Genomic DNA, 12,208 nt, shown 5'->3' with positions numbered 1-12,208 from the left:
TCTCTGTAGAAAACGTGGATTTCTCCTGTTGTGCCCTTGGCCACTTCGTGTTGATTTAGGGTTTATCCTTTGCCCGTTTCTACAAAGAACTTGAGGCTGTGATGAGGTCTCCGTGGACTCGGGGCAGTCTCTTTTGCCTCTAATAACTGTGTGATCCTGAGAATTAATGCTGGATGATCAGGGAATTGAAGAACAGGGAGGAAAGCACACTGACCGTATTTAACTTGCTGCAGCCAGAGATTTACAGCCTGGCTATTGACATGGAGGGACATCACTGCTGAATTTCCCGAGTATTAAAATAAATGTCTTCGCTACTGAGCTGTGACATAGCTACCAAAGTAGACACCATCCATCTACCAGGCCACTAAATTGCCCTGCTTACCAAGAGGTGAGCCATTAAGCTTTCTCTTTACATATCTGCTATGTCTTCAGGTTGTGGTCTGCATATTACATGGGTTTCCTTCAAGTCATTACAGAAGCGATGCAGAGTAGGGAATGCTCTGGATTTGGTGTTGGAATGTCAGTTCTTCTTCTTTCTAGCTCTCTGACCTTGGGCAGGTCACTTAATCTCTCTGAAACCCACCTTCCTGATCTGTAGATGGGGGAATTGCATGCTTACCTCCTGATAGGATTGGAAATAATCCGATGCATTAGTTATTAGTTAAGGCTCTTCTGGGTGTAAGCTGTAGGATCCAACATTGAGTAGTGTGGTCACAGCAACAGTGGTGAAAGGGAGTATTTATTGGGAGTGTGCTGGGGGCTCTCCCAGGTGCCCGGGGAGAGCTGAGTAGCCATGTCTCAGGGTGAAACCGTGGCAGCCCCGTGGACAGCAGAAATCATAGACTCTGGGACTCTGTGTTTGATGCGCTGCACACCCAGCATCCCAGGCTTCTGATTTCTCAGTTGAAATCTCTGAATCTGGAGAGAGAATCGTACTGGTTTAGTGTGAGTCCCGGGGGCTGGCTCACTGAGAGAGTGGTCTTCCAGTGTCTTTCCCATGTTTTAGGAACAGTTTTCAGATGAGACGGGGAATGGTGGTGAGCTGGGTGGTCACACCAAGGGCCGTGGAGAACAAACTACAGAGTCAGACACGAGTAGGTGTGTGGAGGTCATGGTCTTCTTTGGGATGAGAGCCCTGTCTGCGTTGTTTCTTGTTTGGAGGGGCAGCAGAGGGGCTTGGGGGTGGCTTGTTCCTGCTGAGCAGGTGCTTCTTGTCACTCCCCTTGGGGCAGCCTGGCCCACTGCCTCTAGGCCGAGGAGATCTACTAGTTTGTCAGCTCTGCTGAGGGAGCCAAATGACTTCATTCTAATGGGGCATGATTCAACGCAGGGGAATAGGTGATTGATGAAATGGGACCCAAATGGCTCTGAAGAGTTCATTTATTTAACATGGGTGAGCTATTTGCTTCTAGGAAGACGTTGACTCACTCTGACTTCCGTTATGCAAAATGTCCACAGGAATCTCTGCTCTTAAGATTCACGTTGGCCCCTGTGTTTTCCTCTTACCAATTTAATCGTCAGGTCAGCAAGTGTCTGTGGCAGCATTTGGTCTGCACCAGGTACTGTGCCTGGCTTGGAACTTGGCTGCCTGGAAGGGGCCCTCAGACCTGTCAACGGGTGGTTGGTACGCCGAGCTCTGGGTGAAAGTGAACCAGAGTGCCCTGGGGGCCAGCAGAGAGCATTTTCCTCAGTCAAGGAAGGCTTCCTGGTGAGAATTTGGCCCAAGCAGACCCTATAAAGTGCTGGGAGTGTGTCAGTGGAGAGGGGTGAACGATGGTCTGGGCAGAGGGGGAGGAGTTCCCCTGGAGCGCAGATGGAGGGGTTCTTTCGTTCCACCGAGCAGGAAGAGCGGGGAGAAAGGAAGTGCAGGTGTGGTCAGCTGGCAGGTGGAGGGTGGGGGCTTAGGAGAGCAGATTTGGAAGAGCTATCGGTAAGAAGGGTAGAAGGGGGCTGAGCCAGGCATCCAGGCCCTGACCTTGCAGGGCAGTCCTCTGGGGCCCGGCCCACCGCCATCCAGTTAAGATACAGGGGCCGTGGAGTCAGGGTTGTTTCACTGGGCACATGCATTCCACACCTGGAGTCTACTCCATCCAGCAGAAGTCCATATTTACCCGTTTTCTTTTCCTAGCCCTTCTTGGCTGGCTTTGAAGTTACATACCTAAGCACGAATTCTGACTGCCACTTATTAGCTGGATGGACTCAAATATTCTCTTCTCAGAGAATCAGTTTCTTCATCTGAAAAATGGGAAGATTAATACACCTCCCTGGTGTCATGTAGAGATGATATGTGTAAAGCTCCTGGCAGAGCCCCAGGACATAGGAATAGCAGTTATGGCTGACATTTACCAAGTGTTTACTTTGTGCCAGGCATCACTGTGAGAACTTTGTATAGATTAACTCATTAAATCTCCTTCACAACCATCTGAGCTATGTAGACTCACTACTTTCATATATAGGAGCGGATGTTGAAACAGAGAGGTTGAGGAACTTGCTCAAGGTCACACAGTGAGGTCGCACACTCTTAACCATCACTGCCCTTCATGGTAGGTGCTCAAGAAGCAGTAGGTTTTTTTATTTTCTTCGACGCTTTTGGCTGCCTTTTACTTGGTTGATAGTGACAGTGTGACCCTGTCAAGCACCCCAGTGCTTTGCATCCACTATGGACCATTGATGGATGGACTGAAGAGCACGGGCCTCAGAGCCTGGGTGCCTGGGTCCACACCCTGCCTCTCCCCCTGACCTTGGGCCTGCTGGTGGCCTTCTGTGCCACAGTTCCCTCTTCACGGAAATGAGGGGAGGGGTAACACCCAGGCTCATTGGGTTGTTGTGCGGGCTCGACAAGAAAAAGCCCAGGGAGCACTGAGCATGGCGGCTGACATTGTCTTGTTATCCTGTTAAATTCTTCCCCGGGCTCTTCTCTGGGACCCTCTGTCGACACACATGGTGTGTACAGGTGGGAGCCGAGAGAGTTCCACATGACACCGTCACTGTGCCCGAGAGGCATATGGGAGCTCCTTGTGCCAGTGACATGTGGCATGATTTACAAAAGGGCCTGACATTTCTAGCAGCCTGGGTAACTAACTTATCATGACCAGACTGGTGGTTTAGCATTTGCAACCCTTCCCCTTAGCACGTGGTGCCTCTGCCTTGTTTTGTTCAGGGCTAGAAGCATAGCAGTGTTCCCGCAGGTCAGGGGCTCATGACCTTTTCTTGCCCTCTGCATCCCCACCATAGTCTGATGAAGCCGGGGATATCTTCCCTGGAAAAGGATTTAAATGCACAAAATATATGCACAGGATTGTAAAGGAAACCAATTACTTGGAAATTCGGTCATCAGAATATTTAAAAATATGCTCTGGAAGTGGTGCTTCTTTACTAATGCGTTCAACAAGATTGCGTGGTGGGTATAGTGAGTGCTATAGTTTTGAAGTAGTGATAAGAATAAATATTTTAAGATACTTGAGATACCTGTAACGTACACAAAGTAACTGTTTCTTTTGATGACCAGGTCACAGGAAAACACGGACACTGCTCTAGCAGCAGTGGGATTCCTGCAGTTTCCGTGGGGTTAAGAACCCCTGTCCTAGGTGGTATCTTAACTTCAGGACAAAGCCTAGGTCAGCGTGAAATACAAGGGCTGCTCGCGGTGCCCGACTCCCCATGCACTGAGTGTCTCCCCCCCCGCCTCTCGTTGTGTCCTGTCTGATGGACTTAGATTTGTCTCCTTGCTGGCCATGCTCACTTTGATAACTTTATGAAGGTGGCATCTGCTAGGTGTCTTGACTCCACGGTTCCGGTTTTTCCCTGTCATTAATAAGTATTTTGAGGTGTGTTGAGTCTATGTAAATATCCTTCAGACTTTCACCCTCTGGTTTTAGCTTGTCACCTCAGGTCACATGGCTGGTAAGTAGCAGAGATCCATCTCAGCTCCCTTGGTCTTCATTCTGTTTGGGATGCCGTTACAGCGTGGCTCAGTTGACCTTTTCTGTTTCAGTGTAAGTCCCTTGTCCCTAATACCAGGTTTGGGTTGACGAACTTCTTGTCTTTGGAGCAAGCGCAGGTGTGGAAAGGCACTGTTTGTAGTGTTGAGAAAGCGATGACCAGCAGCTCTGAGGCTGTGTGGGGCAGCATCGATGCTCCTTCTGTAGCTGCTGTTCAGTATTGGAAGCGCAGCTCTCAGCTTTGTTCGGAGGGACATGGTGGCAGTCATTCCGCCACTCCTCCTGCAGGTGGTGCACTCTGACTGTGCCTGGCACCCGGGATCTCCTCCGTCTGGATTTATAAACTACCCACATATGCTTGCATAATGTCAGGATGTACTCTTTTGAAATTCTTCCCTTCATGTCAGATACCCATTGTCATTTCCAGGAAAAGCAGCAATTAGACTATGAAGAGCTGATTCAGGTCTTAAAGAAGGAGCAGGACATCTATACTCATCTGGTAAAATCTCTGCAGGACCCAGACAGGTAAGGTTACTGTTTGGACATCACACACATACGCAGACACATGTATTTTGAATAAATATGGTTGGTGTCTGAGGCCACAAAGCCCTCCCCGTTTGCTTAGGAAGCTTAAAGTGCTTGGATGATGGTTGCCTTACTGAAATCACATACCCATATTTTATATTAAGAATTGTCTGATTTTGGGGCGCCTGGGTGGCTCAGTCAGTTAAGTGTCTGATTCTTGATTTTGGCTCAGGTCATGATCTCAGGGTCATGAGACTGAGCCCCATGTTGGGCCCCACGCTCAGTGCAGAGTCTGTTTGAGATTCTCTCTCTTCCTCTCCCTCTGCCCCTCCCCCCAGGCACTTTCTCTCTCTCTCTCAAATAAATAAATAAATCTTTCTAAAAAAAGAATTGTCTAATTTTTGGATTGTTTGATTTTTTTATCCTAATGAACGTAGGATAAAGATAGCCTAATAATTACTCGTTCTTATTGTACTTTATCATAGATTTAGAAAGTGCTTCCATGTGTATTATCTCATATGATCCTCCTAGCTGTTCTGTGAGGTAATATTGTTAACCCTGTGTTCCATGAGGCCATGGACACTGAGAGAGGTTAGGTGACTTGTCCAAAGTTACACAGGTGGTGAGTGACCACACACAGGGACTCAAACAAGCTTCTGTGTCCTGGAGTGACTTGCATCTTTACAGGATTGCTGAGATGATCTGGTGCCGGTGAGGTGTGGTGAAGAGAGCCTGCTGTAGGCGAGTGGTCTTGCTCTATCCTAGCTCTGTGTCCACAGGCGAGTGGGCCCCTCTGGGCCTCTGTTTGCCAGTGCAGACTTGGCCTCAGTGATTTCTCACATTACGACCTCCTCTGTCTACACACGGGCTAGTTACAGGTGAAAGGATACAGGGTCTGGGGTTCATTTCAAAACCGTACAGAAGCAGAGGAAGTGGGTGGGGATACTGATGGAACAAGAGTGGCCGTGGCTGCCTGGTGGTCAGGGCTGGGGTGTGTGTAGACGGGGAGGGGCTCGTGTATGAGCTTGTCTTCGTTTGTATATGTTTACAAATTTACAGAGTTAAAAGTTAAAATATCCCCCCTCGCTGCTCCTTCTCTGAAGTCTTTCACTCTGGCTGGAATGGTCTTCACTGCTGCAGGCTGTGTGCCCTCCTGCCCCTGCCTTCGCACGGGCCCCCACACCCTACCGTTGTCTCCCAGAAGCCCTTGAGAATTCGTCTGGAGGGCTGCCCTTGTGAGGAGACTGTCGTCGCTGTTTGCCCTCACAGCTGCCCTGGCCACCCTTTGGGCACTTGTCTGTAACCAGTCTGCCCCCTCGTTGGGGCCGCGCGCCCCTCAGGGCCGAACCCTGTCTCCTCAGCGGCTCCCATTTCCCAGTGCCTGTCGCCGTGGCTGGGGTGGAGTGGGCACGTGGGAGGCGTTGAGTGGATGAGGACCGCCCCCCCCACACCGGTGTCCAGTCTTCTGAGATAGGAGATCATTTTCAGATTTGTTGATCTGAAGCGAGTTTAGAGAAAACAGAAGCATGCCGATGAAATTCTGGGAGTAGGCATCACTCTCTAAAAATGAGCCTTTTCCAGAAGCCCTAGCTGCTCTGCATTTCTGCTCTGGGAGGGACGAGTGAAGCGGGGAGGCTGGGGTGGGGGGAGGGACGGGCCAAGTCCCAGGCAACTCCTCTGGGTCCTGTGCTGCGTGGGATGCTTCACAGCATCTCAGCTTTTACTCCTGCTTCCAGAAGCGCCCTCCCCTGCCCCGGCGTGACGGCCAGCAGGGTCTCCAGATAGTGCCACGTATCTCTCAGGAGGTTAGATTGTCCCCAGATGGGAATCACTGCTGTAGCTCAGGAGAATCAGAAGGTTCGGCTTACAAACATCCTCTTTTGTTTGGGAGGCGCTCGGATATGTGGGAGGAGGGAAGTAATGCCCGTTGAGTGTCTCGTGTGTGTTTGGCTTTATGCGAAACTCTTTCCCAATGCTGGAAACAGTCCTGAAGGGAAGGTATTACCCCCATTCCACAGATGAGGAAGGCGGGCAGGACTCCGGCAGTTTAACCGACCTGCCTGAGGTCGCGGGGCTCGGCAGCGGGGCCGTGTGGAGCGCCGCTCCGTCTCATCTCGGCCGCCCCCTCCTCCCTCCACCCTGCAGGACGAGGACCGCAGGAGGCCCTGGAGTTAGGGAAACATAAAGGACAGGCGCGGGGGGAGCGGCTGTGTACTTTTCACCCTGTCAGAAAACGGAAGAGGGAGTGAAGCAGTCCGCGTCCCTCTGCCCTGATCGCTGCAGCTTGGCTGCAGCAGTCTCCTTTCTCCCCCGCTTAAGTGTCTCTGCAGCGCGACTGCATCCCGGCCAGTGCTGTGACACCTCTGTGAGGTTTTCCATCAGCCTTACAAATGGATCATTACGACTGTCTCGAAATGGAACTAGGTACAGGTTGCTGGTGGGGCCCCTTCTGTGGCAAGAAGACTGCTTCACAATGAACCGTCGTCAAAGCGGCGAGCATAGACGATTAGACATAATGGTTTATTTTCCTTCCGATATATGTGGATTTATCTGTGCAGTTCGATGGATGGAGCTGGAAGAAATCTCTGAAGGAAGAGTGGGGCTTGAGTCTGTAGCACAGACATTTGGAGTAGTAGCTCCTGGCCATTTTGGGGCTTTGAAGAATCTGATGAAAGCTCACGGGCCCTCTCTTCAGAAACATCCACATATTCTTAAATTTTTGCAGATAGTCTCAAGGTGTTGATGGACCCTCTTAGGGAACCGTAGGTCAGACACTGGACAGGGAGTGATGTATTTCTCAGGATTTAAAAAAGGAGGCTTTCTGATTTGTTAATGTGTTTTGCTGGTCTTGAAACATGTTCATATACTTTGACCCAATAATTGCACTGCTGGGAATCGGGCTTAAGAAATGAACCTGAATGTGAAAGGCTTTAGGCACAAAGATGTTCAGGGAAACATCATTTATGTTATACAGATGTTGGCTGGGGTGTCTGTTCCTCTGAGAGCTGGGTACCCTCAGTTCAGATCCCTGCCAGATGCCACATCAGGAGGAAGCCAGAGCCCATCTGGTGGGTCTGCACCACCCAAATCAGTAGCCACTAGCCAGGGGACTATCGACATTGGATCGAAGAAAAATTATCCATTCAGTTCCTCAGTATGTTAGCCGCATTTCAGCTGCTCAGTAGGCACACTTAGCTAGTGGCTACCGTGTTAGTGCATATACAGAGTACTTCTAACTTCCAGAAAGTTCTGTTGAACAGCACCCCAGGATTCCTGCAGATTCTGGGAGGTGTGCATTTTCATGGCCTCTTCTGAATTCTGGGTTGCTGGTCTCATGCAGGCTCTCTGTGCAGGTTACACTGTGTCACACTGACCCAGATGTGAGACTTGGCACGCCCCACCCCGAATAAAAATCCATCACACTCTGCGTTTGTGAGTGGGGCTGACCTATCAGAGCAGAGTTGTGTTGGCCCCTAAATTGGTCCCTTCCTCCCTCCTGTTATCAACTCCCTCTCTTTCTTTTCTTTTTTCACTTCCTTCTTGCCCCTCAGTTTCACCCCCAGTACCATGTCTTTCAGGAGTGACACATTCACTCTTCTCCCTCATCTCCTCTTTTGAAGGTGCCAGGTGACACTGAGGCTCTGGAGAGCCTCCCCTTCCACACCCAAGTCCTTCCAAGGTATTACTCCAAACAGAGAAACAATCTGGGGAATGACATGATTTCTCCCTATTTACACCTGTAGCAAAAACTTGGAAATGACCCAAATGTCCACTAATAAGAGGATGAGTTCAAGTAAACGGTGGGACATTCACCTGATTAATATTACGTAGTCATTGAAAATGATGCTTATAAATAATTTGCAGAAATGTAGGGAAATATTTAAGTGAGGAACACACAATTCAGTATCATATGTCAAGTATTATTATCACCTTGTAAAAATACTCAGGGAAGAAGATGGGGAGGAAATGCAGTCTGGAGGTGCCTGGCTGGCTCAGGCAGTAGAGTGTGCGACTCTTGATCTTGGGGTTGTGAGTTCGAGTCCCACATTGGGTAGAGAGATTAATTAAAAATAAATAAAGTCTTAAAAAAAAAAAAGACATGCAGCCTGCCCCATGTTAATTGGTAGTGGGATCCTGGTAATTCTTATTTTCTTACGCTTTTGTATTTTAAATTTCCCATAAACGTGTATTTACTTGTATAACCAGAAAAAAACGCACTGATGACCTAACAATCGAGGGGAGGCTGGCTGGCTTTTGTATCTTAAAGCACAAATAGGCCTGTTTAAAAATGGCTGATGTCTTCGGGTGACGTATGGATGTGTTGAGCCACCATATTTATTCTACACTTGAAGCTGATATTACCCTGCATGTTACCTAACTGGAGTTTAAATAAAAACTTAAAACAAATTTTCTGGTGTCTCGTTTTACCAAGTATCAACAGCCTGCAGGTTGAGTTAAACAGCATTTTCGCTTTGCGGAAGCAGCTGGAGCAGGACGTGCTCTCTTATCGGAATTTGCAAAAGACTCTGGAGGAGCAGATCAGTGAAATTCGGAGGCGGGAAGGTGCGTGCTCTCTTGTATGTGTTTCCCTCTGGTTTTCCCATGTGGAGGGCCTTGGCTGAACTTTAAGAGAGTCTTAAAACTCCAGTAGGGGATGAGGAGCCCACAGGATTTCATCTGGGTTCCTCTTTTTTGTGGTGACCGTGTTAATGTTGGCCCTGCCAGTCTGTGTGTGTCTGGCTTCGGCCGTCATGGAAGAGGTCAGCACGTCACGTCCGTCTGCCTAGCGGGGCACCCACTGCAGAGTCTGGACCGCACAGACACATGGCGCTGAGATTGCTGTTTCATGGTGAAACTTTGCTCTTAGCAAAGAGCGCGCACCACAAGTGGATTCCTTAGGGAGGGCTACAGGTGAGGGGCCTGTGGTCCTAGCATTGCTGTGCTCAACACAGCAACACTCGGCCCTCTCCTTTACTAGAACCTGAGCCCCTGCGAGTATGCACCAGTATCCTTTTCCTTTCTCTCTCAAGCCTGGTACCTGGCACGTGTGGGTACAAGAATTTGGTACTAGCAGTCGTAGGCTTGACATTTCTGGAGCACCTGCTCTGTACAAGGCACAGGACCAGGCACTTCCTTTCTCATCTCTGGTCCTGACGCTCACCCCATTGGCCGGCGTCAGTGTTGACTTCATTTTACAAATGAAGAAACTGGGGCTCTGGCTGGGGATGGGGGTTGATTTACCCATGGTCGAGCCAGGGTATCTTCCTTTGAAGTGTAGCTCTTTCTAGTACATTCGGTATATCAGCTCTTATCCCCAGATTGTTAAATGAGGTTGTGGTTGTAGACATGCGTCATTCAGTAAATAGCCTGCCCTTCCTCTGTGCCTTCCCTCCCTATTGGGATGTGACCTTTGGCGCGGAGGCAACAGACCTTTATGCAGGTGACCAGAGATTCTCTTATCTTAGATCTAGCAGCCAATTTCTGCACTTGCTGTGCTCACGACCACAGAGGGCTCTGGGGCCAGTAAAAAATACATCAGGCACTTTTATTTCCCTGGAGCGCTACCCTTGAGGGTCATGTCTAATTTGCCCGTATTCTCACCTAAACAGAATCACTCCCTCATTTAAACTGAAATCACCATTCGCTGGTGCCACTCAGAGTGGTCTCTAGGTACAACACTTGATATGCAGATTATAATTCAGAATAGGCCACAGTAAAAGCCTGCAGCCCATGATGAAACCATACATTGAGATACCAGCCTGTAGAGAAAGAGGGAAAAAGTAATTTTCCCTCTTTCTCTACAGGCTGATACATTCAAGAGGTGGTACATTCAACTCCCTATTTGTACTTATTCCCCTTTACAGCGACCCCCTCCACCCCCGCCGCACACTTCTCCCAATTCAAATTGCCTTATATGGATTATACTAGGATTGGGCTTGGAAGGATCTATTTCTGATATTCTTTTTCTCCTCCCCCCTCACCGACCCCCCCTTTTTTTTTTGCAGAAGAACCGTTTTCATTTTATAGTGATCAAACATCTTATCTGAGTATTTGCCTTGAAGAGCCCAATCGGTTTCAAGTGGAACATTTTTCTCAAGAAGAACTTAAGAAAAAGGTATTGACCTGTTAACTTTCAGTTCTTTGTTGGTTATTTGTTGTCTCTTGGGTTCCAGATCTGAGGTGTAAGAATCTGAAAGCCCCTTTCCTCTCCTTTCTTCCCTCTCTCCCTACCTGTCTTTGCTCTTTGTTCCTTCTGTGTTTGTTACCTGGTGTGCCCTCCCCCGTGCCTGACACCCTCCTTCTCAGACTGGAGGACCAGCCCACGCTTGATCTCCTCTAGCAGATGCTCTCCAGGCCCTCCCTTAGGTCATTCTCCTCTCCTCTTGTACCTAACTGTATTGATGTCATGCTCATACCGATCTGTAATTATCTGGTTATTTGTGTCCCTGCCAGGTTGTGAGCATCTTCAAGTTAGTGATTATAGCTTACTTATTTTTGATTTTCCAGTACCTACCACACACAGTGGGAGTTAATACGTGCTTTCTGGAAGAATAAAGATCCAGATTTGATAAGTAAATCTTTTTTTAAAAACTGGAAACCAGGTTTCTCAGTCTGTAGGTTGTTGGTGTGATTAGAGTGGTTTAGTACTTCAAGATCCTAACAACCACTGATAAGAGTAGGAAGTGTGAGCTCAGAGAAGACTGTGATTTATTATACAATTATCATATATGTATGACAAATTCGGTTTCTGCCTTGGAATAATTCACATTCTGGTAGAGTGGTCAGATGTGTAAACAGGTGTTTGCAGTGTGGGGTCCAGGGGTTGCTGAAGTAGGTGGATGTGCAGGGGAGAGGTAGCAGAGGAGGAGAGGTTAATTGTCGGGGGTTGGGGGGGGTGCCCACTTGATCAGAGGAAGCTTTTCAGCAGAAGTGAGGCCTGAAGTGGGTTTTGAAGGATGAATAGGAGTTTGTCTAGGCGGAGGGCCTTCTCCGCAGAGAGCGAGAGAAAGTAGGTGTAAGGTACTAGAAGGAATAGAAAGGAGAATTAAAGATTTCAGTATCTTGGGGAGGAGTGGAGCAAGGAGCATTGAGGTGTCTCAGTTTTTGAAGACGAAGAAAATGGGGATGATGCTAGCAGCTGACTACCTCCTGTGGCAATGTTTCAGGGCAGGAAGTAGTTCACGTGGTTGGCACTTAGTGTTTCTGGAATGTTTCATTCTTCTCGCTACAACCTCGGCGGTTGGGTCCAGGTTGTCTTCATGTGTTGCTGTATTGGACATCTGCTGTGTGTAGTCAGGGGGAGCTTTCCCACTTTATTGGAGGGGCTAATGCTCACTCCATTAAGTCTGCAGAATTACTAGCCATTGGAGTTTGAAGCTTGTAGGGAACAAAGGTGGCGTCTGCTTAATTGCTGATGTACCTGGTCTAGCAAGACCCGTGCCTTAAGGAGGAGCACTGGACCGGGAGCCCTGGGACCTCAGCTGCAGGCCCGCTCCGCCTTTGTGGAGGCAGCTGCCCTTTCCCACCTGGCGAGGCACTTTGACCGTCATTATATGTCATTTAATTCCTCAGACGTCCCCAGCCGGGGGGCCTTGGGCAGTAAACTTCTTTGTATGTCGGCTCCTCATTGTAAAATAGGAATAGTCATTCTAGCCTGTCCACCTCCTCAGGATTTTTGTAAGGAATGAATGACTAAAGCTTGTGGGAGTATTTTAGTAGCTGTAAATTGCTTTATAATTGAA

At 48.7% G+C, this 12,208-nt stretch overlaps 1 protein-coding gene across 6 annotated transcripts in view; it reads left to right on the top strand.

Moving 5' to 3' along the window:
* The window catches only part of CDK5RAP2 (CDK5 regulatory subunit associated protein 2), a 172,035-nt gene that overhangs the window by 83,645 nt on the left and 76,182 nt on the right, over positions 1 to 12,208 (top strand). For all 6 annotated transcript variants that reach the window (XM_045883023.3, XM_054509379.2, XM_054509378.2 and 3 more), the window contains 3 exons: positions 4,369 to 4,466; positions 8,899 to 9,029; positions 10,472 to 10,581. In XM_045883023.3, coding sequence (XP_045738979.2) covers positions 4,369 to 4,466; positions 8,899 to 9,029; positions 10,472 to 10,581 — 339 coding nt within the window. The remainder of the gene's footprint in view (positions 1 to 4,368; positions 4,467 to 8,898; positions 9,030 to 10,471; positions 10,582 to 12,208) is intronic.

This window comes from Mirounga angustirostris, unplaced genomic scaffold (assembly GCF_029215605.1).
Source record: "Mirounga angustirostris isolate CCGP_5_RB_7025 unplaced genomic scaffold, mMirAng1.0.hap1 SCAF_15, whole genome shotgun sequence".
In the NCBI taxonomy this organism is placed as follows: domain Eukaryota; kingdom Metazoa; phylum Chordata; class Mammalia; order Carnivora; family Phocidae; genus Mirounga; species Mirounga angustirostris.
This window is presented reverse-complemented; position numbering and strand designations above follow the sequence as displayed.